This window comes from Sciurus vulgaris (genome assembly GCF_902686455.1).
Source record: "Sciurus vulgaris genome assembly, chromosome: 12".
Taxonomy (NCBI): Eukaryota; Metazoa; Chordata; class Mammalia; order Rodentia; family Sciuridae; genus Sciurus; species Sciurus vulgaris.
Window position 1 is genome coordinate 28607516 of NC_136473.1, and position 26396 is coordinate 28633911.

A 26396-nucleotide genomic window follows, 5' to 3' on the forward strand; every position below is an offset into this window, starting at 1 on the left:
AGTTTTCGGTTCATGAAAAAAAAAATTAGTTGGACAGCAAAAAGTAATTGATATAGTTTTCTGGATATACAAGGAAGTGAAAAGAGTACAAAAACAGACTGAAAAGTATTATGATAACAGTTGCCTCCGAAAAAGACAGACAGTAGATTTCTGCTTTAGCTATAGCGTTCTATTTCCTTTAAATATTTCAGGGACTTAAAAATGCACCTTTTGCTAAATCTTCTTCTTCTTTTTTGTTAGCCGCAGTCCCAGGATCCTTGGCTACTAGAGCTGGGCTTGCTTTTGCTTGTTCTGCAGCCTAAAATTAAAGAAACACAATATTTGAGGGTTGCTCTCAAATTTTCCTACCCATACCTAATTAAAGAACCCTCTCATCAGCCTACTACAGATTTCTGAAGATGATGGACATTCAAACTGGAAGAATTTCCACCTTGAAAGGAATGAAAGAAGAGTCAGGATTAGAGGAAAAAGATTGAGAACAACTGGACTCAGAGCAAACAGAGCAAATACATACCCCAAGATTTGTGTAAAGAAGTTAACCTAAAAACAGAAAACATGGTATGAAAAGACTAGAGAAATTTTTTTAATTTTTAGAGAAATTCCAACACCAGAAAAGAGGTTGGGAGAGGGAAGTAGGGAATTATTTTTAAAACAAATTGTTTTTTAAAAATGTAATACTACTACTTCATTAGATTTTATTGCTTCCTTCTAGATCAAAAGCCAAGCTGTGAGGCTGGGGAGATAGCTCAGTCGGTAGAGTGCTTGCCTTGTAAGCACAAGGCCCTGGGTTCGATCCCCAGCACCCAAAAAAAAAAAAAAAAAAAAAAAAAATTGAAAAGGCAGGCTGCTATCTTCAGGAACTCAGATTTATATATAACAACATAAATGTTCATGAAATTCTATGGCAAACCAAAACAAATAATTAATTTTGACTATTTATTACTGCTTATATTAAACATTTTATAGATAAGATCACATACAAGTAAGTGAATATATAAAATGATTCACATGTCTGGAATTACAAGCTTTTAAGCCTTATGTCTCCATGGCCTCTTAGTTTCCATATATTCCATACAAATCTGAATCTGGCCTCTTTTACCAGCCTCATGCTACCAGTTACCAGAAACTGCTCGCAGTGCGTGAGCAATCTTTAGACTGGTACTTCAACACCTCTGACACACATTTGCTCCAACTTATAATGTTCTCCCTTGCTGGCTCCTTATGTCATATCCAACTCATGAATCAGTAAACAGCTAAAATATCACTTTCTCAATGAAACATTCCTAAACCTCTTAACTAAGCACTTTTTCCTCTATGCTCCTCTGATTACACTTTTAAACAAGGTACTATGATATGGGTGGGTAAGAATGCAATCTGTGGAGTCAGGCAAACATGGGTCAAATTCCACAAATTGAACACATTTTCTAGCAGTCTGACATTGGGTACACTAAGCTCTTTGCGCAAGTTCCTCATCCATAAAATGAGGATAATAATAGCACTTGCACATCATGGGCACCTCACAGCCCATTTAGGGAATTAACACATGTAGCCTGCAAAATCAGGTGAGGTGAGGATCATTCAGGATTTAAAACAAAAATATAGCATCATCTCCAAGGGTCTACAATATATGTAGAGGTAATTCACATGACAAACATAGCACAAACATGGTGAGGGAGTAAGCAGACCTATTCAGTTTTAAGATTTCTATATTTTACAGCAAATGATACAATATTAGTTTTAATTCAAGTAGATTGTGAAAAGTTACAGATATATATATATTATAATCCCCAGGAGCAATCATAAGGAAAAATGGAACTTGAATTATTACATGTACAGCATTTAGAACTGCAGTTGGCACATAGTATATGCAATAAATCTCAGCTTCTATTATAATTACTGTCTACATTTCTATCTCCACAGACTACATGTTTTGAGAGAATGTGCCTAAATATCACAAGTACTCAATAAATGTTGAGTGTTAAAAAAAAGCAAAATATTCAGCATTAAAATAAAATATATTACTCTATTTCTCATTGTATTTCACACTGTCAAACAAATGCACAGATACAGGCAGGGCAGGCAGTGCACACCTATAATCCCAGCAGCTCAGGAGGCAGAGGCAGGAGGATCATGAGTTCAAACAACAGCTTCAGCAACTTAGCAGGCCCTAAGCAACTCAGCAAGACCCTGTCTCTAAATAAAATATTATTACTAGGGTTATTATTATTATTATTATTATTAGGGTTGGGGATGTGGCTCGGTGGTTAAGCACCCTGAGCTTCAAGCCCCAGAAGTTAAAAAAAGAAAAAGCACAGGCATTTATTTAAAAAAGCAAATAAGAAAAAAAGCTTTTTGGAATTTACTTGAATACTACTTTAAGCACTCTTAATTCTGACTCATCTCCAGTTGTAATTTTATTTAGATAATGTTTTATTCACTTTTGAAAAATTGAAAGTATACTTGGTCAGTGATATCTATAGTTCTTACTGACACGATGATACTTATTAACTAATCTCAAATAGTAAGAGTGCTAGCCTTAATTCTATCAATACATGAAAAATTAATGCTAACAGAAATGCATCAGCATGAATTAGGTATCTGAAGTATGACTTTTCTTAATATTTTTACATTATTTTCTACTGTACTTGCATGAATAAACAAACCTGAAAACATCTTTATATTTTCAGGGGTTTTTGTGAAGTACGCTATGACAAAAATCTAATCTGATGAAAATGTAGCAATGACTTAAATAATTAAGTCACTTTAAACTCTAGAGGGAGTTCTGCAGTTGAACATAGATCCATTTTTTCATGAAACATGATGCTCTTTGGTTTCTAATGAAAAACTTTTCAGAACCACTAAAAAATGAAATGAAAATAAATAAAATCCACCATTCTTGTACCATATTTTGTTTTAAATCTAGTTTATGTATTTCTTGTAGCTGAAATATACCAAGTATAACAAAACTAGCTTAGCATATTTTATAACATCTAGATCAAAAGAAGTAAAGTTTTAATTTTGCTACTGGTCCTCTATACCCTAAATATTTTGAATAAGAGAATAATCTAATTTCTCTGTCATCGAAAAATAATGCCCTTGCCAGAGCTTGCTATACTTCTTGTCCTTTGAAAAGTAATCTGAACAGACATATGTCTGTCAAACTGTATCAGGTGGAAAGTAAGATCAGGTAGTAGAAAACCACTGGACTGAAAGTCAGTGTTCCTGTGTTCTAGTTCCGGCTGTGTCAACTACTAGCTGTTGCCCTGGACAAGTGCCTTAACCACTCTGAGTATCAGTTTCCTCATCTGTAAAATGATGGGATAAGATTAGACACTCCTTTAGTTATTCCTACAGCTAAGCTTCTGGTTTAACCAAGCAAGGCTAGATGTCAAATAGATCATTATTTCTTTCTCTTATAAAATTAAGTCCATTTGTGGAGTGAAATGTGATTTTCATTTGTACTGAAATCTATACTCTATAGAGTTTTGCTTCTCAAACTTCAGTGTGTACACAGAATCATCTGAGGATCTTGTTAAATGGAGATAATGAATCCACAGATATACAGTGCCACCGAAGAGGCTGCATTTCTAATAAGTGTCCATGTGATGCTAATGAGGCTGTTTAGTAAAGCACATTTCAAAGAACAAGTTGTATAGGTACAGAAAATGTAATTCCACTGTATCTATGTTCTTTGGTTCTCTGCAGTGAGTTTATTCACTGATAAGCAAGCACCACTTTTATCACCAAGAAATTTATAATATCTTCAACTACTCCACATAAAATTATTTCTTAATTGCAGATTTTTGAAATTATTCTTAGTAAAGCCAGAGATCAAATATGAATAAATAACTTCTCAAAGACATAGCATTGTAAAACTAATCATAAACCAAAAATTTAAGTTATAATAAAAATGTCCTCTGCTTGCTTCCTCTCTCAGCTATATTGCTGGATCTTCATATCACAAGAGCACTCAGATAAAATGAAAACACCCTGGGAAGAAAATCTACACAGGTTTGGATGATAAACTAAGAGAGACCTATAAGTGGTCAAAAGTCCAAAGATGAGCCCTCTACCACTGAGTGTTCTGTTGATGGTTTCATGCCACTCATTATTTGCCCTGATCTACATAGTAGGTAAAGATGGTACACTAAATTACCACACATTTAAGCCCCATAGATTAGTTGGGCATCCTAAAGGATGGTTTCCTAGAATAGAAATAAAGAGAAAGGGAATTTAAAAAAAAAAAAAGGTAAAAAAACTTTTTTTTTGTATGATATAAATCAGAGATTTATATAATTACATAATTGCATGTGTTTGTGTGCTAAGTATATACACATGTTTGTGTGTTTGTGTGTTTGAATATACATATAAGAGGAAAGCTAACCCTTTTAGTCTGTCATGTCTGCTGGGGGAAAGGGAAAAGACTCACATATTAGTCAGCTCGTATTAAGGAAAATGTATTTCTCTTTTCATTCAACCCTCATATCTCCACCCTATTTTTAATACAGGTGTTCATAAATTTTCTAAACCAAAATACCCACAGCCTCATACCTAAATTTTAAGGATATACTGATTTTGTGATTTCATTCTTTGCACTAAAATTATAGTTTTAACAGCACTTAATAAGACTGTCAGTGTGACCTGACGCTAAAACAATTTTGTCTATATTAAAACTACATAAGAAATTAGAAATTACAAAATATTAAACCAATTCATTTATAAAGAAGAAAAGACAGTAGGAAAGTGGACATTGGAGCACATTAATATTTCACTACAACATTTTTCTGGTGCCTTTGAATCCATCACTCTTATTAAAAATTCCTCTGAAATAATAAAAACCACATAGAAATGGAGAACGAAAAGAAAAATTCAAACATAGTTACTTCATAGAAACAAACTGTAGCACACACAATTTTACACATTACCTGAGAGCCAATAGCTGGGAACGTAACTCCTTGTTCCTTAAGGTTCTTAATCATTGCTGATATTAGACTAAGCTGTGGATCATTCTTGAATTCATCTGTCCATTCAACCATAAGAGCCTTTAATTTTTCACATACTTTAGGATGACCCTAAGAAATAGAAAAAATATTTAATGAAAAAGTATCAATTTCCTAGCTAATTATTTAGTAAGACACTTTAAATATAAAAATTTTAAAAAGTGTTGTAGACCTCTTTTTCAATCACAAATCACCCCTAACTATACATGTGAAATAATTACCCCTAGACTATATATGTGGAAAAAAGAATAGTTACTAGAAAGAAAACAAAACATTATTTTCATAGTATGGGAAAAAAAAAAGGGAGATACCTTATATTTCACATTTCAAAAGTGAAATGTATTAATATGTGTAAATATGTAATAAAATTGTGAAGATCACAAAGAAAGGACTTGGACTCGAGTTTTCTGCAATTAAGCATGTCCTGTACATCAGGAAGACAAAAATAGTTTATTTTGTTTTATTTTTTGCAGAGCACTTTTTAAAAACTGCAAGTACAGTTTCTTTAACTCCTGACTTTTAATGTTCATGATCATGTTTTTTTCCCATAATGTTTAATTATCTTGATCTGTTTAATTAGACTTGATCTGAGGTTACATGTTAATAATTATCTTGGAAACTTTGTTTCATCAAAACAATAACCTCTCCTTAAGTATAAAGCTGAAAATGTAAATTGTAAAACATTTGGAAAATAAAGTCCTCTCTCAGATATGCAGTTGTTTTTTCAAAACAGTTGATTACACTAATATGTAAGCTTGCATACCACATCTTCACTTAAATTATAGAAAACATAAGAGTAAATCTCTTTATGAACAGTACACATTTTGATGGACATTCAGGACATTAAAAGACAATGTTTATTAATTAACAGAAAATAATTAAACATAACCAACTGAATAAAACAAAAGAAACTATCACATAATCACACTTGAAATGTACAGAATTTTAAATTTTTCTTTCTTTCTTTCTTTTTTTTTGGGCGGTATTGGGGATTGAACCCAGGGCCTTATGCTTGCAAGGCAAACACTCTACCAACTGGGCTATATCCCCAGCTATTAAATTTTTGTGACATTTCTACACTGCTTTTTCCTACTAAAATCTGGAATCAAAATCTAAAATTTTTGCCCACCTCCCCAAGAAAGAGGCATTTCCCCTTCTGATAATTTAAAAGAAATTTTTTTAGCTGTAGATGGACACAATACCTTTATTTTACTTATTTACTTTTATGTGGTACTGAGAATCAAACCCAGTGCATCACACATGGTAGGTGAGCACTCTACCTGAGTCACAATCCAAGCCCCAATCCTTTTGATTTTATATATAATACCAAAAAAATTTTAAAGCCACAAATAATTATCTTCAGAATATATAATTCTTTACTGGAAAAACTCACAGTACTTATTATTTTTTTTAACTTCGTTGAATTAGGGGATTTAATTTTTTATTTTAATCCAATTATGCAGGCAGGGTAGGGGTCCCTCAATTCTCATTTCCTGTCTTAGTTTTGATGAAGAAACAGCACTTTTGCCCATCTGGCTGCATGTTTTCATCTGAACCGAAGCCAAGGCCTTGAATATTCCCAGGCACTGATAAAAGTTGTTCAAGCTATTGTTCAAAATATTAATAAATATACAGAAACCTTCCTTGGCCCCGAGCCAAATTCCATAAACTCTCATATACACTCTATAACCTGACTCCCTAATTACAGACATATCTGAATAAAATATCTCTTTTCTCACTGAACACTGAAACCCTCTGTATATAAGTTCCACTATCAAATGACTTGGACTGATTACCCTGGTATTTAGTGCTTCTTTCTTTGGAATTACAACTGGCCCCACCTTATGATGGTTTGGGACAGTCCCTGGTAGGAATTCCCCTTCTACCATTTTTGGGACAACTCCATTTGCCAGTTTGGTCAGACAAAATAGCAGAGTACTATTAAAACCCTGAGATGGCCAGTAGTCTCCTTTATATAAGATGAAAATTCAACAGTGCCCTACAATCAGGCAGTATTCCTGAAGGGTTCTACTTTAGGAAACTTACAAAAATGGTTACAAAAACTGTGCCTAAAATAGACTGATATTATTTAATTAACTATAGATATACATGTTTTCTTATCAGATGAAAGGAAAGAGGGGAAAAAGTTAATTCTACTTCAATATGACTTGAAAAAACAACTCTAATAATTACATAGATTTGTAGTCTCTTCAGTAAAACTGTATTTATTTGTATAATGGATAGACAGTCTAGAAAGGGTAAAATATAGAGAAGATAAAAACAGAATAGTCCTTTGTGGTTTAAAATATTAAGAAATGGACAATAAAATACATGAAGAATATTGCCTTAATTTCTGGAAGTAACGTTCCTTACCTTATTCAATACGTTGCTTACTTCACTAGCAAAATCTCTTGAACATACTTCTAAATGAAAAATTTTGCCACAGTTTGATACACATGCTCCTAGAAGCTAAAAGCATACAATCAGAAGTTAAAAGGGTTCAATATGGGTAGGTAATGTTGTGACAAAGCTCAAAATGAAACCACTTACAGTCAAAGCTTGCATAGCAACATGAGGATCTTTATGGTTCACCCTCCTCATAATAGACCGAAGACAATCTTTAGGTCTAAAAAATGAGAAATTAAGCAATTATAATACATCTAGAACCCATCTCCAATTGTAGTCAACAGACTACTATACAAAAGAAACGATATGATAAAGTACATTTATTTTTTTATATTTTATTAATGACGTTTGAAAAACTACACATTAACAAGTTCCTTTAAAAATTTCAAGCAGACTTAATAAGCTTTCTTATTTACCAAGTATAAATTAGGCATTTGGGGTTAATGTTGGCTGAAAATAAAATGGTAAGCCAAAACTTCCACTTTTAGTCATGGCATAATAAATTCAGGGCTGGGTTTGTGGCTCAGTGGTAGAGCGCTTGCCAAGAATGCATGAGGCCCTGGGTTCAACCCCTCAGCACCACATAAAAACACTAAATAAATAAAATAAAGGCATTGTGTCCACCTACAACTAAAAAAAAAAATTTTTTTTTAATTAAAAAATAAATTCAACTAGATTTATATTTCTACTGTAAACAATTTTAAACAAAAAAATTTTGAAATATATATTAAGAGATGCACCCCACAGCCTCAGTAGTGACAGCAACTCCCCTTTGGGAACCATGCTAGCACCTCCCAAGAGGTTAGACAGCTTTGTGTCACAGTAACCATGTGCAACAGAAAGGAGATAATCAAAAGTACACTACTTAGGCACTGGAGAAATAGAACAGAAAAGGACAATGCCGGGTGAAATCGTTGCTTGTGGTAGAGCACCTGCCTAGCATGTACAAGGCCTGGGGTTCAATCCCCTATACCCTGGGGAGGGCAGAGAAAGGGAGAACACTATGGCCTATGTCAAAGTTTCGTTTACAATGGTCCAGGAATGTTTGTACAGATCTCCCTGATGAAGAATTTATTCAAATGGGGAGTCTGACAAAAAGTACAACCCCAAATGGCACAGTATCATAGGAAGAACTCTGGCGTATGACACACAAAACCAAATACTTCATCTACTTCTACCTAAGCCAAGTGGCTATTCTGCTTACGTCTGGTTAAAACCTGGGTTGTGTCACACACGCATTAATACATACAAAAATAAGCACTAGAACCTAAATTCTAAATACCGGAAACAAATATCTACATCTACGGCCTTGCTAAGGCATTAAACTGCATTGTACTTTTTACAAAGACTTCTATTAACTAAAAATATGTTTTTGGTGTTTTTTTTAATGGCAAAATAACTTTCTTTTGTTTTTTGGGTTATTTTCTAGTGCTGGGGATTGAACCCAGAGCCTTGTATAGTAGGCAATCACTAAGCTACATCCCCAGTCCACATTTGTATTTATTTTTTACCCCATACTTCTCTGCCCCTCAGTCTAATCCTTTAAAAAATAAATCTGTTGGAATTGAAGACCTGTAGAAGATAGAAAGACCTCCCATTGTTCATGAATAGGCAGAATTAACATTTTAAAATGGTCACATTACCAAAAGCAATATACAGATTCAATACCAAAGACATTCTTCGCAGAACTAGAAAAGTCAGTCCTAAAATTCATTTGGAACAATGAAAGACCCAGAATAGCCAAAGGATTACTTAGGATGGGTTACTAAACCAAAAAAGCAATGCTGAAGGTATCATCCTACCTGACTTCAAATTAGACTACAGAATTATAGTATCAAAAACTGCAAGGTACAGGCATAAAAACAGACACAGATCAACAGAACAAACTAGGAGACGTGGCGCTAAACTCCACAGTCACTGATCTTTGACAAAGGCATCAAAAACATACACTGGAGAAAAGACAGCATTTGCAACAAATGGTGCAGGGGATACAGGTTATCCTTTTGTAAAATGAGACTAGAGTCCTATCTCTCATCCTGCACAAAAGTCAACTCGATGTGCATCAGAGATCTAGGAATTAGACTAGAAATTATGCAAAGCCTGGGAGAACACCTAAGGTCAACACTCCAACACATGGAGTAGGCAATGACTTCCTCATTAGGACTCCTAAAGCTCAGGAAGTAATACCAAGAATTAATAAATAGAAACATCAATTTAAAAGGCTCTGCACAGCAAAGAAGAAAACAATCAACAATGTGGAGAGAGAGCCTATAGAATGGAACAGAAATCTTTGCTGCACAGCAAAGAAGGAAACAATCAACAATGTGGAGAGAGAGCCTACAGAATGGGACAGAAATCTTTGCTAGCTACTCTTCTGACAGTATTAAAATTCAGAATATATATTTTAAAAAAACTCAAAAAACAACCCAATTAATAAATGAGCAAATGAACTAAGTAGACACTTCTGAAAAGAAGAAATACAGCCAGGTGTGGTAGCACACACCTGTAATCCCAGCATCTTGGGAGGCTAAAGCAGGAGGATTGCAAGTTCAAAGCCAGCCCCAGCAATTTAGCAAGACCCTGTCTCACAATAAAAAGATAAAAAGGGCTGAGGATGTGGCAGCTTAGTGGTTAAGCATCCCTGGGTTCAACACCTGGCAAAAAAAAAAAAAAAAAAAAGGAGAAATTCAAATGGCCAACCAATGTTCAACATCATTATCAATTAGAGAAATGCAAATCAAAACTATTCAGAGATTTTAATCCATCCAGTTAGAATGGTAATCACCAAGAACACAAACAACAATAAATGCTGAAGAGGAGGTAGAGAAAAAAGAACAGTTTCACACTGTTGATGGAGCTGTGGAAATCAGTATGGAGGTTCCTCAAGACTACCAATGAAACCACCATAAGACCCAGCTGTACTTACTCTCTTCAGTATTTATCCTAAGGTATTAAAGTCATCATACTACAGTGGCACATGCATACCCATGTTTATAGTAGCAGAATTCACAATAGCCAGATTATGGAACCAGCCTAAGTGTCCCATCAATGGATGAATGGATAAAGAAAATGTGGTATAGATACACAAAGGAATTTTATTTAACTATAAACAAGAATGTGGGTTGGGGTTGTAGCTCAGTGATAAAGGACTTGCCTAACACGTGTGAAGCTCTGGGTTAGATCTTCAGCACCACATAAAAATAAAAAAAATAAAGATATTATGTCCATCTACAATTAAAAATATTTTAAAAAACATATAGAAGAATGATATGTCACCTGCTGAAATAATGGATGAAACTTGGTAACATTCTGTTAAACAAAGTAAGCCAAACTCAGAAAAGTCAAGGGTCATGTTTTCTCTCATACGTGAAAGCAAGAGAGGAAAAAAGAAAAAAGTGTGAGGGGTGGCATCTCACGAATAACAAAGGGAGATGAGTAGAGGAGATGGAAAGGATCAGCAGAAGAAAAAAGAGGGAAATGGGAAATGCTAGGGAATGATACTGGCCAAATTATATTGTTATATCATGGGCAGAAATGAACATGAAACAATGAATCCCACTATTATGTATAATCATAATACACCAATGAAAAGTATGGAAAAACTAAATCTGTTGGAGATGAAAAATTAAAGGTATATATTGAGGTAACTGGGGACATTAGACCACAAGCAGTACTGAGTAAGTCCCAAAAGTGAACAAAGAGATAATCCACAGGTTTGCTTAAACTTTCCAGCTATGGATACTTTCCAAATATTAGTGAACGCATTCTGCCTAAAGGCAATATCTGGATTTCAGTGCTAGAAGCATGGAGATCCCAATAACAGCAATATGAGTTGAACAGAAAGAAATCAGAATTCAAGAGACCTGAGGAAATTAGAATATGCAGGTTGGAGTAGAACATGCTATTAGAAGTTAAGCGTTCTAGACAACTGCAGAGGGATTCACTTAGGTCTGTTGTGGAAAATGCCAAGTATGAAAAATTCCATGAAACTGGGCAAAAGTGACTGAGCGCACTATGCCAACGATTTCCTAAAGTTCACATAGTTTTCAAAGCTTACATCAATGTGGAGAATCCTTGTTGAATATCCAGGGCAATCACTGACTCCAGAGGGTTTAGTCCCTAACAATGGAGTTAAGCTATCCTGAAATTCACCCTACCACAACTTAAAAATAAGTCACAGAAGGATTTGACAACTTCTAAAAGAAAAAGAGTCCAAAATTCTTTTTAACAGGAATACAACAAAGCCTAGTGCTCAACAATATAAAATTCACACTACAAACGTCTTGTAAAAAAAAAATACTAGATAGGATATGAAGCATAAAATTGTGACACAATAACTAGGAGAAAACTCAATCAATTGAAAATGGAGAAATAATATGATGGAATTAGAGCTGTTAAAGATTTTATATAAGCTTTTGTAAGTATGCTCAAGGATGTACAAAAAAATTGAATGTAAGGAAAAATGGTATCTAAAACGAACCAGATAAAAGTCTATAGATGAAAAATGTAATGATGAAAAATTAGCTGGATAGAATGAATCAGGTAAGTGTGAAAGACCAGGAAATTTGCAAACATCCTAAAAGCATCTGTACTGAATTACAATGGGAAAAAATAACTAAAAAACAGTAAAAAGGGGCCACCACTAAAATTATTTTAAGGAGAAATGGAAAGAAAAACAAAACCACAGAAAATTCAATTTGATACATAAATTTGTAATAAACTTACACAAGTTTATCTTTGATACATAAAAGAGAAATAGGAAAATGTAATCTAAAAAGAGGCAAATTAAGATTTTCAATCCAACAATACTAATAAACTACTTCAGTAGTCTGCAGAATAAGGAACACTCTCAGGGATGATAAAGAAGGAAATTCCCTAATAATTTCACCAGGAAGACACATAAATACGTAACAAAAGAATTTCAAATTACACAAAGAAAACACTGATAAAGCTGAAAGAAAAGAGACAATCTACTGCAAATTTCAATATAACCCTTTTAATAATTTGAAAACACTAGACAAAGACACACACACATACACAGATTTGGAACACCTGAACAATACATCATGCAACTGGAACTTACAGACATTATAAAATAATCACAAAACCATAATTTTACTTAAGGGCTGAGGTTGTAGCTCAGTGGTAAAGCGGTTGTCTTGAATGTATGAAGCAGTAGGTTTGAGCGTCAGCACCACATAAATAAAATAAAAGAATTGTGTCCATCTACAACTAAAAAAAAAAAATTCCATGTAATTAAAAAAAACATAATTTGACTTCAGGATATAAAAATAAAGCCCTTTGTACAAGAATGTTAATAGAGGCCCTATTCATAGAGTCCCAACTGGATAAAATCTAAACATCCATCAAGAGATAAATAAACAAAAAGTAACATTCATACAATGTACTTCTTCTTAGTAATATATAAAACTACTGATACACAAAAACATGAATTCATCTTAGAAATGCCATACTAACTGAAGTTTCATTTTATGAAATTCTAGAAAAGGAAAATGTAATCTATAATGACAATGTTTACCGTTAGTTGCCTAGAGTGAAAGAAAATTTTGAGTAACTAAAATTCTGTCTTGATTATGGTAGTAATTAAATAAGTGTTATCTATTTGCAAAAACTTACCAAACTATCATACTATGCACTTACAAGGGATATATTTTTTTATAGAAAAAATGCACCTCAGTAAAACAACTTCTTCTTTAAATGGCAGAAGAATGTGGCAAACATGCACTTCATGGGGATGCCACATGATAATTAAAATCAACAGTTACGCAGAATAACCACAACCTGAGAAACATCTGTGTTTAGGTTCCCAAAACTTCATATAAACAGGTGGGCAGGATGACATGCGTGTAATCCCAGCAGCTTGGGAGGCTGAGGCAAGAGAATTGCAAATTCAAGGCCAGCCTCAGCAATTTAGCAAGGCCCTAAGCAACTCAGTGAGATCCTGTCTCAAAATAAAAACATAAAAAAGCCTGGGGATAAAACTCAGGTGTAATGAACCCCTGGGTTCAATCCCAAGTACTAAAAAATAAAAAATCAAATAAGCAAAGAACTCATTCAGTGTTCCAAACAGTCCACAGCTAACTGAGTCTTGGAATACAGTTCCTTGCCTATGATGCCAGTTACCAGGCCCTAACAAGCACGAACAACATTCAAACCTATCACTGTGTTCTGACCACAGTTCTGCCTTCCAAGGAATTAACATAAACAGGAAGCCCTTTAAATAAGTCAAAGGAAGATAGCCTCAAAATATTATATCATCAAATTGCAATGATATATTTTACTATAATAACAAAAACATTATCAACATCTATACAGTATTCAAGCACAAAATAAAAACATACATTCTTCATACTACATGGGATAAATAATGTGTTAGGTCAACAAGCAAGCGTGCACACATTTAAAAGGACAGAAATCATAGGAAGTTAAAAAAATAAGATTGAAAAAAAAAAAAAAAAAACAGGTTGGGATGTAGATTAGTGGCAAGGTGTCTGCCTTGCATTCATTCGCAAAGCCCTGGGGTTAGACTACAAGTTCCAAAAAAGAACTCCACCAAAAAAAAATAAATAAGATAAAAAGAAATCATAGGAAGCATGTTTTCCAACCACAAAAGAATAATTAGAAATCAATTAATATTGGGAAATTCAAATATTCAAAAAAATAAATAGCATACTCCTAAAACAGAATGAACCAAAAAAAAAAAAAAAAAAAAAAAAAAAAAATCACAAGGAAAATCAGAAAATACTTTTGAGGTGAATGAAAAGAAAAATAACACCAGGAAAGTTATGCAATGCAATAAAAGTAGTGCTTAGGTGGAAATTTACACCTTACAGGTGTAAAAGTTTAAAAAAGGATCTCAGCACAAACATCTTTACCCATGAGGATGGTTGTTATTAAGAAAGAAAGAGAAAGAAAAAGAAAGATGGGTGGGGGAAGAGGAGGGGAGGGAAGGGAGAGAAGGAGGGAAAGGAAGGGAAAGAGAGAGAAAGAGAAAACAAAATTCTAAGTGTTGGTAGGATGTAGAGAAATTAGGAACCCTTATTCACTGTTGGTAGGAAAGTAAATTGGTATTGACAATGTGGGAAGCAGTATGCTTAATAGGTTCAATTTAAAATAGAATTATCATATGATCCAACAACTCTACTTCTAGTATATACCCCAAAGAACTGAAAACAGGGTCTCAAAGAGGTATCTGTACATCCATGTTCATGGCCACATTATTCACAACTGCTAAAATGTGGAAGCAACTCAAATACCTTTTGACAAATGAATGAATAAGCAAAAGATGGCATACACATATATGAAAAGTAACATTAAAAAAGAAGGCAATTCTAGCATATGCCACTAACATAGATGAAGACATTATACTAAGTGAAATAAGTCAATCACAAAAAGACAAATATTATATGATGCCACTTACATGAGGTTTTTAACAGTAGTTAAAATCAAAATAGAATGGTAGTTTGCTAGGGGTTGTAGGGAAGACAGAATGAATTGTTACTGTTAATGGGTATAGAATTTCAGTTTTCCAAGATGAAAATAGTTCTCAAGATAGATAATGATGGGGCTGGGGAGATAGCTCAGTCTATCTGCAAGCACAAGGCCCTGGGTTCAATCCCCAGCACCCCCCCCCCCAAAAAAAAGATGGATAATGATTGCATAATATTATGAGTGTATTTAACAGCACTGAAATGCATACTGAATATGGTTTACATGGGAAATCTTGTTAGGTATACTTACCACATTTAAAAAATGGAAAAAAGTTTCAGATCAATAATCTAAGTTTTTACCTTAAAAACTAGGAAAAGTCCTTTGGGTATAGGCCAAGGAGTGGGGTAGCTGGGTCAAATGGTGTTCCATTCCAAGTTTTTTTTTTTTTTTTTTTTTTTTTCATGTTTTTAAAATAGCATTTATTTTTTAAATGTTAATGTGTGCATTACAGGAAAAACAAAAACACAAGCAAAGAACAAAGTCATCCAGTCACAAGCAGCTTAGTTGGACGTGTCCCTCCAGGTCGTGCATATACATACACAATATCCCATTTTGTGATTGAGATTGTAGTGTGTATCATGCTTTTCCACACATCATGAATATTCACCAATTCAAAATCCCAAAGCTACATGAGTATTTTTGATAACCAAGAATACACTATACCAACTCAATCTGTTATCCTTTCTTGGGGACAAAAATTTCACTGAAGACAGAAATGGCAACAGGCCTCTAGGATAGACATATTTGCAGAGTTACAACTAAAATAATGCATTCCCTTAATGCTCAATTTAAAATGAGACAAAGCAACAGGACACACCAAGCTTGTTTCATTACCAGATTTCTACTAAAGTATTAGCAAGAATGCATGTTCCCAGTGAACTATTCCTATAGTACAGCCAGAAGATGCACACACCAGTGGCTCACATGGAAATATCAATCCTTGAGCACTTGCTCCTGTCTTTCCCTGTGTGCGCCCCTATGCCCCTTTGCTGCCAGCCTAACGAGCAAGTCCTGATACACACTGCCCAGAGACAAAGCAATTCCATGTCCCAGATGCATCTTTTCTATCAATTATAAGTCATTTACAAATTGGTTAATTCACTAGCTCTACTTTTTATGATTCACTGTTACCCTAAGGACATCTAGAAAGCTTAGATGTTGTGAAATAAAGTATGAACTTTGTGCACAATAAACACAAGGACTTTACCAAAATGTATATAGATCTATGGTTATAATCTAAACCTGCCTTCCAGATACGGGGCTACTAGCAAAAAGCACGTCCCCTCACCATTCCTCTTCTCCCTCAGCACCATTCCAGTGACTAAATTCAGGACTACTCCTAGCTCCAAGAGGTGGATTAACAAGGGTCATTCCCAGAAGACAGTTCTTCCTAAAAACTAACAAGGATATTTATATAGGGATTATTTTGCTACTTCTAACAAACTTTGGACATTAGGACTTATCCTTTAATACCCAGCAATACTAACTAAAATGCACATATAACAATGGCTAGACAATCGGAACTAATCTAAGGGCACAGAGTGTTTCTCTATGCATACTTTCTCATTCCCCCACCCACCACCCAGTGAATCTTCCATGTATTCTCCAAGACATCAAGTTCAACAATTCCATTCTCCTACATGGCAACCATTCCTATATAGTAACAAAAAATACTTAAAAGGCATTACTTTAGTCCTCAACTTTTACCATGTGTTGTGCACCTTTAAACATCTAGAAACACTAGATGTTTCCAACAAGGACCTAAGTTTTAAACTATACATACAGTAGCACTGAATAAACTGCAACTTACTGAACAAAGGCTACACTCTGAAGCAAAACCCCTCTTTTTAAAGGCTAGAATTTGAAAGTGTCTTCCAAACAAGAACATTCTGGCCTAGAACCCTTCCCCTTCTAGTCTCTTATCAACATAGGGGTCAGATATATGCATCTGTAATGCTGAGAGATGACTAACAATTTCACTTCCTAAGTGGTTTTAAGAACAGTCTTTCCTATGAATTTAACATGAAGCATACTCAATGTGTTAGTTTACTAACCCATTCCAAGTTTTCTAAGGAATCTCCACACTGCTTTCCAGAGTGGCTGCACTAATTTGCAGCCCCACCAGCAATGTATGAGTGTACCTTTTACCCCACATCCTCTCCAACACCTATTGTTGGTTGTATTCTTGAAAATCACCATTCTAAATAATGTAGTTTTGATTTGCATTTCTCTTATTACTAAAGATGGTGAACATTTTTTTCCATGTTTGTTGATTGCTTGTAGATCTTCTTCTGTGAAGTGTCTGTTCATTTCCTTAGCTCATTTGTTGATTGGGTGATTTGTATTCTTCATGTAGAGTTTTCTGAGTTCTTTACATATTCTGGAAATTAGTGCTCTATCTGAAGTATGAGTGGCAAAGTTATTCTCCCACTCTGTAGGCTCTCTCTTCGCATTGCTGATAGTTTCCTTTGGTGAGAGAAAGCTTTTCAGTTTGAATCTAAACCACTTATTGATTCTTTCTTTTATTTCTTGTGCTATGGGAGTCCTGTTAAGGAAGTCTGATCCTAAGCCGACATGTTGAAGATCTGGACCTACTTTTTCTTCTATAAGATGCAGGGTCTCTGGTCTGATTCCGAGGTCCTTGATCCATTGTGAGTTGAGTTTTGTGCAGGGTGAGAGATAGGGGTTTAATTTCATTCTGTTGCATATGAATTTCCAGTTTTCCCAGCACCATTTGTTGAAGAGGCTATCTTTTCTCCATTGCATGAACTCAGGACACTCAACCACTGAGTTATACCCCTAGCCCTATTTTGTATTTTATTTAGGGACAGGGTCTCACTGAATTGGCTTAGCGCCTCACTGTTGTTGAGGCTGGCTTTGAACTTGGTATTCTCCTGTCTCAGCCTCCTGAGCCACTGAGATTACAGTCGTGCACACCTGGCAAGTTCATTATAACTTTTTAAAGGCCTTGAACACACAAAAAGTTCAGTGCTGAGAATGTAGCTCAGGGGTTAAGCACCTGCCTTAGCATGTGTAAGGCCAGGGGAGATTTGATTCTCAGCACTAAAAACAAAAACCCCTCACAGTAGTTGTCTATCTTACCCACACCTAGTATGTTAATGTAGAGTAGGTCAATGTGTAGTGTAATCAAAGACAAACATCCACTTGTCTCTCTTACCCCTAATATCCACATTGTCCCATATTCTCTGTTTATGCTCTTACTCTGCCTGATTTGACCCCTCCTAACCTTTTCAACCTGCTCCATCTATATCATCCTCCTTGCTTTTCCTCAAACAAGCCAAATGCTTGTGTATAGTTTCATATCTTGAATTATTTTTCCTAAAATATATTCCAAATAAAATTTAAAAAGACTAGGATGAAGTGCCCCTGGGTGTAACCTCCATACCAAAACAACAAAATAAACATTGAAACAATATAGTATGAAGCTATTCTTTAGAGAAGGTCCAATAATAAAAGATGATACTATTAGAAAACCAGCATCATGTTCCTGGCAGTGAGATAAACAAATCAGGAGAGTAACAGTAATAGATGCTAAAACTAGTTAAAAAGAGATTAACACCTTTCCAGCTGTTTTATCTGGTGATAACCACTATAACCAGATGATCAAGATTGTTATCAGTTGTCTAACAATCTGATAGATACTCCAAATGATACACATCAATGATACACATCACCTGTATTGCTGCAAAAATACACGATAAAAAAAAAAAAATTGGAAAAGTAGAGCAAACTAAACCCAAAGTAAGGAGAAGAAGATAATGAAGATTAAAAAAGAGAAAATGAAATAGACAAAACAACAAAGAAAAATCAATAAAACCAAAAGTTGTTTTATAAAAGATCAATAAAATGAACAAATCTTTAGTTAGATTGGCTAAAAAATACTCAAATTATTAATATGAAAAATTAATTACTTCCAACCTTGATGAAAGAAAAAGGATTTTTAAAAAATTGCTTAACAATTTTATGTCAACAATTTGGTTATACTAAATAAAATGAACAAATGCCTACAGACTAGTGAAACTAACTCAAAAAGAAAGGGAAAATCTGAATAAACCTGTGTAACAAGTAAAAAGACTGAATTACAAACCAAAAAAACTAACTTCCCACAGAGAAAATTCCCAGGCTAAATGGCTTTATGGTGAATTCTACCAAAAGTTTAAAGAATCAACATCAATTCTTCACACACAAAAAAGGATACATAAACTAAACTTTATCAACATTAAAAACATTTGTGCATCGAGGAATATCATCGATAATCAAAAAAAGTCAATCCTGGAAGAAAATATTTGTAAACCATAAATGATAGGGACTAATAACACCATAATATATTTTAAAAACTCCTGCATCTCAAAACCTAACTTAAAAATGGGCCAAAGACTTCAATAGACCTTTCTCCTAAGAAGATATACAAATGACCAACTACCACACCAAATCAAAATCAAACTGAAAAACTAGTTCACACCCAAATGGTTATTGTTTTAAAAGGAGGAGGATACCAAGTTTTGTTAAGGATGTGGCATATAACAAATCTGAGAGAATGAAATTAAGAATTGTACTGTTGCTCTCCAGTGATTAAAAATGCTTTCATTCTGAAAACATGCTGCCTGGAATAGTGCCTCCAATATGGTCTATGCTAAAAAAATACTAAATAAAAATTATGCTAAATATAAAAACCAATATTTTTCACAGTTTTATAACTAGCATTTTATATTTCTTAACAAACTTATATTTTTTACAAAGTTATATTTCTTAACTTCAGCAAATTATTCACTGACTTCTGTTCGAAGTAAAAACAATGTTTTCCCTCTCTTTCCTTATTCTAACATGGGAAAAATAAAAGATAAGGATCAGGAAAAGAAATTATCTCTCATCTCTTCCAGTTTACCACCCTAAACACCGATGTTTCTCTTACCATTTGATACGTGATCGTAACACAAATAACTGATACACAATGTCATGGAAGAGCAATATTGCCTGGGGTCAGTTTTCAAAGTTAGGGTACAAAGTCTAAACTGCCTTTGAGCACCAAATGAAAAGCTGGCTTGCTTTTATAAAGTTTATGTTATATAGGATGGAGTATCCCTCTATCTAGACTTAAAACCAGAAATGTGGAGATTTTAGTTTATGGATTTTGGAATATTTACATAAAGTTTACTTGTTGAGCATTCCTAATCCAAATATCTGAAATTTAAAATGTTTCAAAATCTGAAATTTTGAGTGCCAACATGATGCTCAAAAAATTTTTGATTGTTATCACTTTGGATCTTTGATTGGAGATGTTTGACCTATGTAGAATGTACCTTCTCTGAGCAAGAATCATAGTCAATGCAGCAAGGTATTTACTCTATAAGACAAGAGGTAATTTATTATGTGACAGCATACACAAACTCATTAAGTGAATTGGCATGTATACGTTTTTAGAAAAAAATTGAAGGGTTGCAAAAATACAGTTAAATTCAGTAAGTTAAACGTGCATATAATGCAGTTCAATTCTACAGTCAGCAATCTAGGAAAAGTAAAAGTAATTTTGTACTCATGCAATTTTGTCTTCAAGAATAATGAAATTTCTAATCTCTCTTAATGACCCAGAGTAAATTTCCAACATCACTACACTCTTTATAAATGTCTATCTACTTATAAGTATGTTGCTGCTATGAGAGATCTATAGCTCAACATTAAGCTTCAGTCACCAATTATATTATTTGAAAAGGTAATTCCATTAAAATCTAGGAGGAAACCAAGAATATTTAGTGTTATTGTTGGAAAAAGAAGTCAAGATTTGCCAGGAACATTGGTGTGTGCCTGTAATTCCAGCAACTGCAGAGACTGAGGCAGGAGAATGGCAAATTTTGAACCTCATTTAGTAAGATCTGTTATCAAAATACAAAGGACTTGGACTACAGCTCGTGGTAAAGCACTCTGTGTTCAACCTTCAGTACAAATTAAAAAAAAAAAAGAAAAAGTCAAGATTTATGACATCTTATGCTTCTAAAACTTTTGACAAGACCTATATTTCAATGTCCCATTTTAACACTCATTTGAAAAGTATTTTAGTATCAGAAAAATCATAGATTAAACTCTGACCAGAGGGGTTTTATAGTCCTAAGGAAATTATTACCACTGAAAAGAAAAATTTCAAAAATTAAAAATTAAAATTAAAAATTCCTGCATCTATTACAAAATCCATCAATAATTTGGACCAGTTTTTTAAAATGAAAATATCACCTTTTCATTGTCTCCCTCGGAGTCTAATGAAAGAATAGTACATTTTCCTGAAAGTATTGTAAGTATAAGAAGAAAATGTTAAAAGTAAATTAGTAATCATAATATAAAGTACTATTAATGGATGTTATCATGGTTAACCTCCAATTGTCTAATAAATAGGTCTGAAAAAGTACAAAGACACTAGCAGTATGATTCTATAAGCAACACTAATTGGTATTTAGAAAAATTCTTTGTAGTTTAAGACTCTATGGCTTGTTGCATCCCTGGTCCCTGCCTAATCAGTAGCAACCCCTGTCATGCAACATTCAAAAACATCCTTAATCAAGCAATACCACCCTGACTCAGAACCACCGCTAGACAGAAGTAGCACTGTTGATAAAGTAGAAAAAAGATTTGTAGCCTGACAGACCTCATCCATTAAAAATGTAAAAGGGAGGGGGAGGAAAAAATGAAAAATGTTTTGTAGAGGTGTGGGGGGAGGTTATAAGAGGGTATGCTTGTAGTATTTCCTTTATCAGTACGTTAATACAATACTTCCAGAATTGTGACAGGGACTTAAGAAATTCTTAATGATGTTACTTCTAGGAAACACAAATGTCTCATTCTTTATCATTACTTTTGTAACCGTAGATTTCAAAATTAATTGAGTGATTTAAACTTCCCATTTTCATCTTACATGCTACAAAAAATGGTTTACTGTGGCTTACCACTTAAGGACACATGAATATCTATACTGGGGTTTTATGTACACACATAACTTTCATAGGTCTGAGTGTGCCAGTATTTAGGAGATACATAGTAACTACAAGAGATGGAAACTCAAAGCTTCGCTGAATGAACCAAACACATTTGGAAATTAACAGATAATATAAACCCTCCTTGATTACTGAAGAGAGCCTAATTTAGAGGATGTTTTTAAAAAGTTTGTCATACAAACTGTATGAGAGTTCTAATATAAAAAGTGAAAAAAAAAACAGAAAATGAATAATAATATAATTCTTAAGAACATGCTGAAATGCCAGTCTGATTTATAATACACATCACATAAAACACAATCTACACAACACATGAAACAGGGGTGAAACAGTATAAATATCAAATTTTCTACTGTGAGTTTATAAAGTAGATTTCTTATGAGATAAAAATGGAAAATGAATATAAATAAATATATACTATAATGTTACTTAAATATTTAAAAACAAGTTCATGAAGTTCCAAGAGGCTTCATTAGAAAAGCAGGTAATTTAAAACTTCTACTTACTGAACTAAATACAGTAGATTAATGAAAGGGTAGTAACAGTTACCATATACTTATATTCAATATAATAATACTGAGTTTCCCAGACAATACAACACTAAGGTAAATTCCAGCCAAGAAAAATACAATACCATATGCATGTGAGAGAGAGGAACCAGTAAAAACTTGAATATAATCTTTGTATGTATTCATTAATGATCTTAACAAATAACAAACAGGTACATAAGAATACAGAATAGTAAAGTGAGAAAAAAAAACATAAAATTAAGAGTAAAGAAACCTGATTTCTAATTTTGCCTCTGCTTAACAGCAGTAACTCATATTAAAATCTAAGGGTTTTAGCTTTCTTATATGTAAAATAATCTCTACAGTCCACTAAGATTCTATTGGTCTCATTCGACAAAATAAAAAGTGTTTTTAAAAGTAAAAGAAAAAAGAAAAATCACTGTCTAGGAAAGTAAAGAGAGAAAAATCAGATTCCATCCCCTACTTGGCTCCTTCTATTACCCCATTCTCTGCTGAACCATCATTTCAATTTTCCCCTTACAATGGAACATTCTGTTTCAGATATGCAGATGTAATTATATAACCTAACTTAAAGAAAATTCCCATACTTGTATGATTGTGTCAAAATGAACCCCACTATTATTTATAACTATAATGTACTGATAAAAACATTTAAAAACTTAAAAATAAGAAAGGAAGTTCCCAAAAAGCAACCAGTGAAAGAAAACCTCATTTAAATAGCAAAAAAGACAAAATATCTCATAAAAATTTATAAAAAAATGTATAAGACTTAGAAAAAAAATTTTAAAATAGTACTAAAGGACCCAAACAACAACAACAAAAAAATGCTATGTTCTCAGGCAGATTTGACATCGAAGACATAAATATGTTAATTTAAAACTAAGCCAATATAAAAGAAAGTCAAGCCAATTTTAAGGATTATCTGGCACAGTAGGGATGGGCAAGAAGGCTTGGAAAACCTCTAGGCGAAAAAAAAAAAAAAAAGGATTAGTCCTATGGAATATTAAGATATATTATAAAGCTTTAATAATGAAAACCATATGGTAACAGGCACATGAATAATCATATATCAATGGAACAAATAAGTCCAAAATTGACCCAAATATATACATGAATATAATATACAAAAGTAATATTTTAAATTAGAAAAAAATTAAGATAGAACTATAAGTAGATGTTGTTGGGATATCTGGGTAGACAAAAGGAAAAAAAAAAGTTAGAACCATACCTCATTCTGCCTAGCAGAATGAATTCCAAACATATTAAAGACTTCAATGTAAAAAAGGAAACTAGGCAACAACTTGGAGACAGGTTTGTGGTTTCTGATAAAACTAAACACAATCTGTAATCTGCAATCATATTTCTAAGAATTAACCCAGTTGGGCTGAAAACCTGTATCACCACAAAAAAACTGAACATAAATGATACAATCATCAAAATTGAAAGCAACCAAGATGCCCTGCAGGTGAATGAGTATATAAACTATAGTGCATATATAAAATGAAATATTATTCGGTGATAGAAAAGAAACTATTAAACCATGAAAAGGCATGGAAAAACCTTAAATGCATGTTACTAAGTCAAAGAAGCCAGTGTGAAAGGTCATTGGGATGATATTGTATCATCCCAATATAATCTAATTCTATACACTTAGGATTCTGCTTCAGCTACTCTGTATCTTTCAAGTTCTTAGAAAGGACCAAGTTTTCCTATCTGGCAGCATTTACATACCTGCTATTGTCTCTGCCTATCATGCACTGTTTTCAGCTCTTGAGTCTTTTCAACTTTACAATCATAGCACAAATTCTATTAATTTAATAATAATTAGCCCTCACATTAGCCCTTCCCTGAAAAATCTAAGTAGGTCTCTCGTTTTGCTCTCCATTATAGCATGTCGCTTCTTAACTACTTATCTATTTATTCCTGTTTTCTACCAAGATGCTATTAGCATTGTTGATGGCAACGGTTATGACTGCTTTATTCACCACTATATACCCAAAATATGATACACATTCAGTATTCAGTGTTTTTTTAAAAAAAAAAAGAAAAAGAAAAACCAGTTGATAGAGAATGAAACCAATTAAAGAAATTCTGTTATGTTAAAAAAAAAAAAAAGAATGAAAGATGGAAATCAAGATCATGCCTTACAATTCTTTAATTTTACTTTTGTTGGAACCTTTCCCGTAGATTAAATGACATTAAAGAGTTCTAAATATGAATCAGGTTTTGCATCTATAAAATGAGAAAACCTAAAATACTATACAGTGCCTGTGATGGTTAAATGTGTACAGGGTTACTTAAATGGTACATGACAAATAATAAGTGGTCAACAAATGTCAGATACTATTCATTACTCTTAAAAGAGCATTTAGAAGACTTTTGAAAATTAAGGCCTGTAAGATCAAGAATATGATTATAGCCTAAAAATTAAAAACCCCCACAAATGGAAAGGTCTGTTTCTCTACCTGATGTCACACTTGAAACTAAGATGATCAGAGATTATGTTTTCCTTACAAAAACATAAGAAAATATTTCATTAATTTCCAGCCGAAGGTCAGAAATATTCACAATTTAATCCTGGACAAAATAATACAGAGCCAAAAAAAAAAAATTCTTTTTTTAACAAACCTCTTCCCAAAGACTTGCATTTATATTTTTCACAAAATATCAGTAATAACTATGATTTTATCCTTGTAATTCTGAGTGAAAAAATCTAACATTTACTACCTAAACATATCTCCTAGGCAAATAAGAGTTACATTTTCCACCTTTTGTCAACTATCTTTGGCTAATGCTAAGTAAAAACAGTTAACATATAAAATAGAAAAACTTAATGAAGAGGTCAATTACACAACTTTAATCTCAACTTATTATTATTATGGATAATCAATACCCCCACACTTCCATTTTTTCATATGAGATCATACACCAATCAAAACTAACAGAGAAAAGCTATTTATTATGTGAAGACTTGTTAAAGAAAACTGCTACTATCATTCTGAAGGTTCTCTTGATTCTAAACAAACAGAGACTGTTCAATTCATCATATGACCTAATTGGCATTCTTCACTACTTACTCATACACTGGAACTGCACACTAAAAATCATGTGACTATCCTAAGGAGTCTGAAATTTTTTTCAGAATGTTTTTTAAGTTTTCAGTTCAGCACAATCAAATATTTCAAGCTTAAGAAACTATAACCTATATGAAGCAAATAAGGATTACATCTACTCAGTTTCCTGAGATTGACGTGATGAAAAAGTATTAAATAATTTAATAATTTTTGAAGTATGTAAAAAATCTTATATGTCACTAACCAAAACTGATGTTAAACTGGAAAATGATTTCTAATTTTGTCCAATACTAATAGACATTAAAAGAAATACATTATTAATACTGACAGAATACAATAAGGAATTAAGTAATAAATGTGTATACAATATGCTTATCTTAAATCAATGGGGAAAAATATATTCACATTAGAATAAAGAAACAATGTTAACATATCAAAAATAAAAGTGGTTACCTGTAGAAAGTGGGAGTGGGAAACAGGCATAGGAATTAGACTTGTTGATTTTCATTTCTTAAAATTGTTTTCATTTTTGAGCCATGTGAATATATACTTATTTTTAAAAGAATACATTATCCAGGCATGATGGTGCATACTGCTAATCCCAGCAACTCAGGAAGATAAGGCAGGAGGATCACCACGTTCAAAGCCACCCTCTGCAACTGAGTAAAATGTTGTCTCAAACACAACAAAACATGGGAGTGAGCTGGATGTAGATCAGTGGTAAAGTGCTTACCTTGAACATACAAGGCCTTAGAGTTCAATCCCCAACACCAGCACAAAAAAAAAAAAAAAAAAAAAAAAAAAAAAGAAAGAAAGAAAGGAGGGAGGATACATACTTTAAATGAAATTTCACAACAATGGCTGTTTCTCTCT

The 26396-nt window shown here is 33.3% G+C and overlaps 1 protein-coding gene across 4 annotated transcripts in view; it reads right to left on the bottom strand.

Moving 5' to 3' along the window:
• Positions 1 to 26396, bottom strand: part of STAM (signal transducing adaptor molecule) — a 68440-nt gene that overhangs the window by 22349 nt on the left and 19695 nt on the right. For all 4 annotated transcript variants that reach the window (XM_079108176.1, XM_079108174.1, XM_079108177.1 and 1 more), the window contains 4 exons: positions 7551 to 7626; positions 7374 to 7469; positions 4926 to 5072; positions 208 to 298 (listed from right to left, as the gene is read on the bottom strand). In XM_079108176.1, coding sequence (XP_078964302.1) covers positions 208 to 298; positions 4926 to 5072; positions 7374 to 7469; positions 7551 to 7601 — 385 coding nt within the window. In that variant the 5' untranslated portion in view covers positions 7602 to 7626. The remainder of the gene's footprint in view (positions 1 to 207; positions 299 to 4925; positions 5073 to 7373; positions 7470 to 7550; positions 7627 to 26396) is intronic.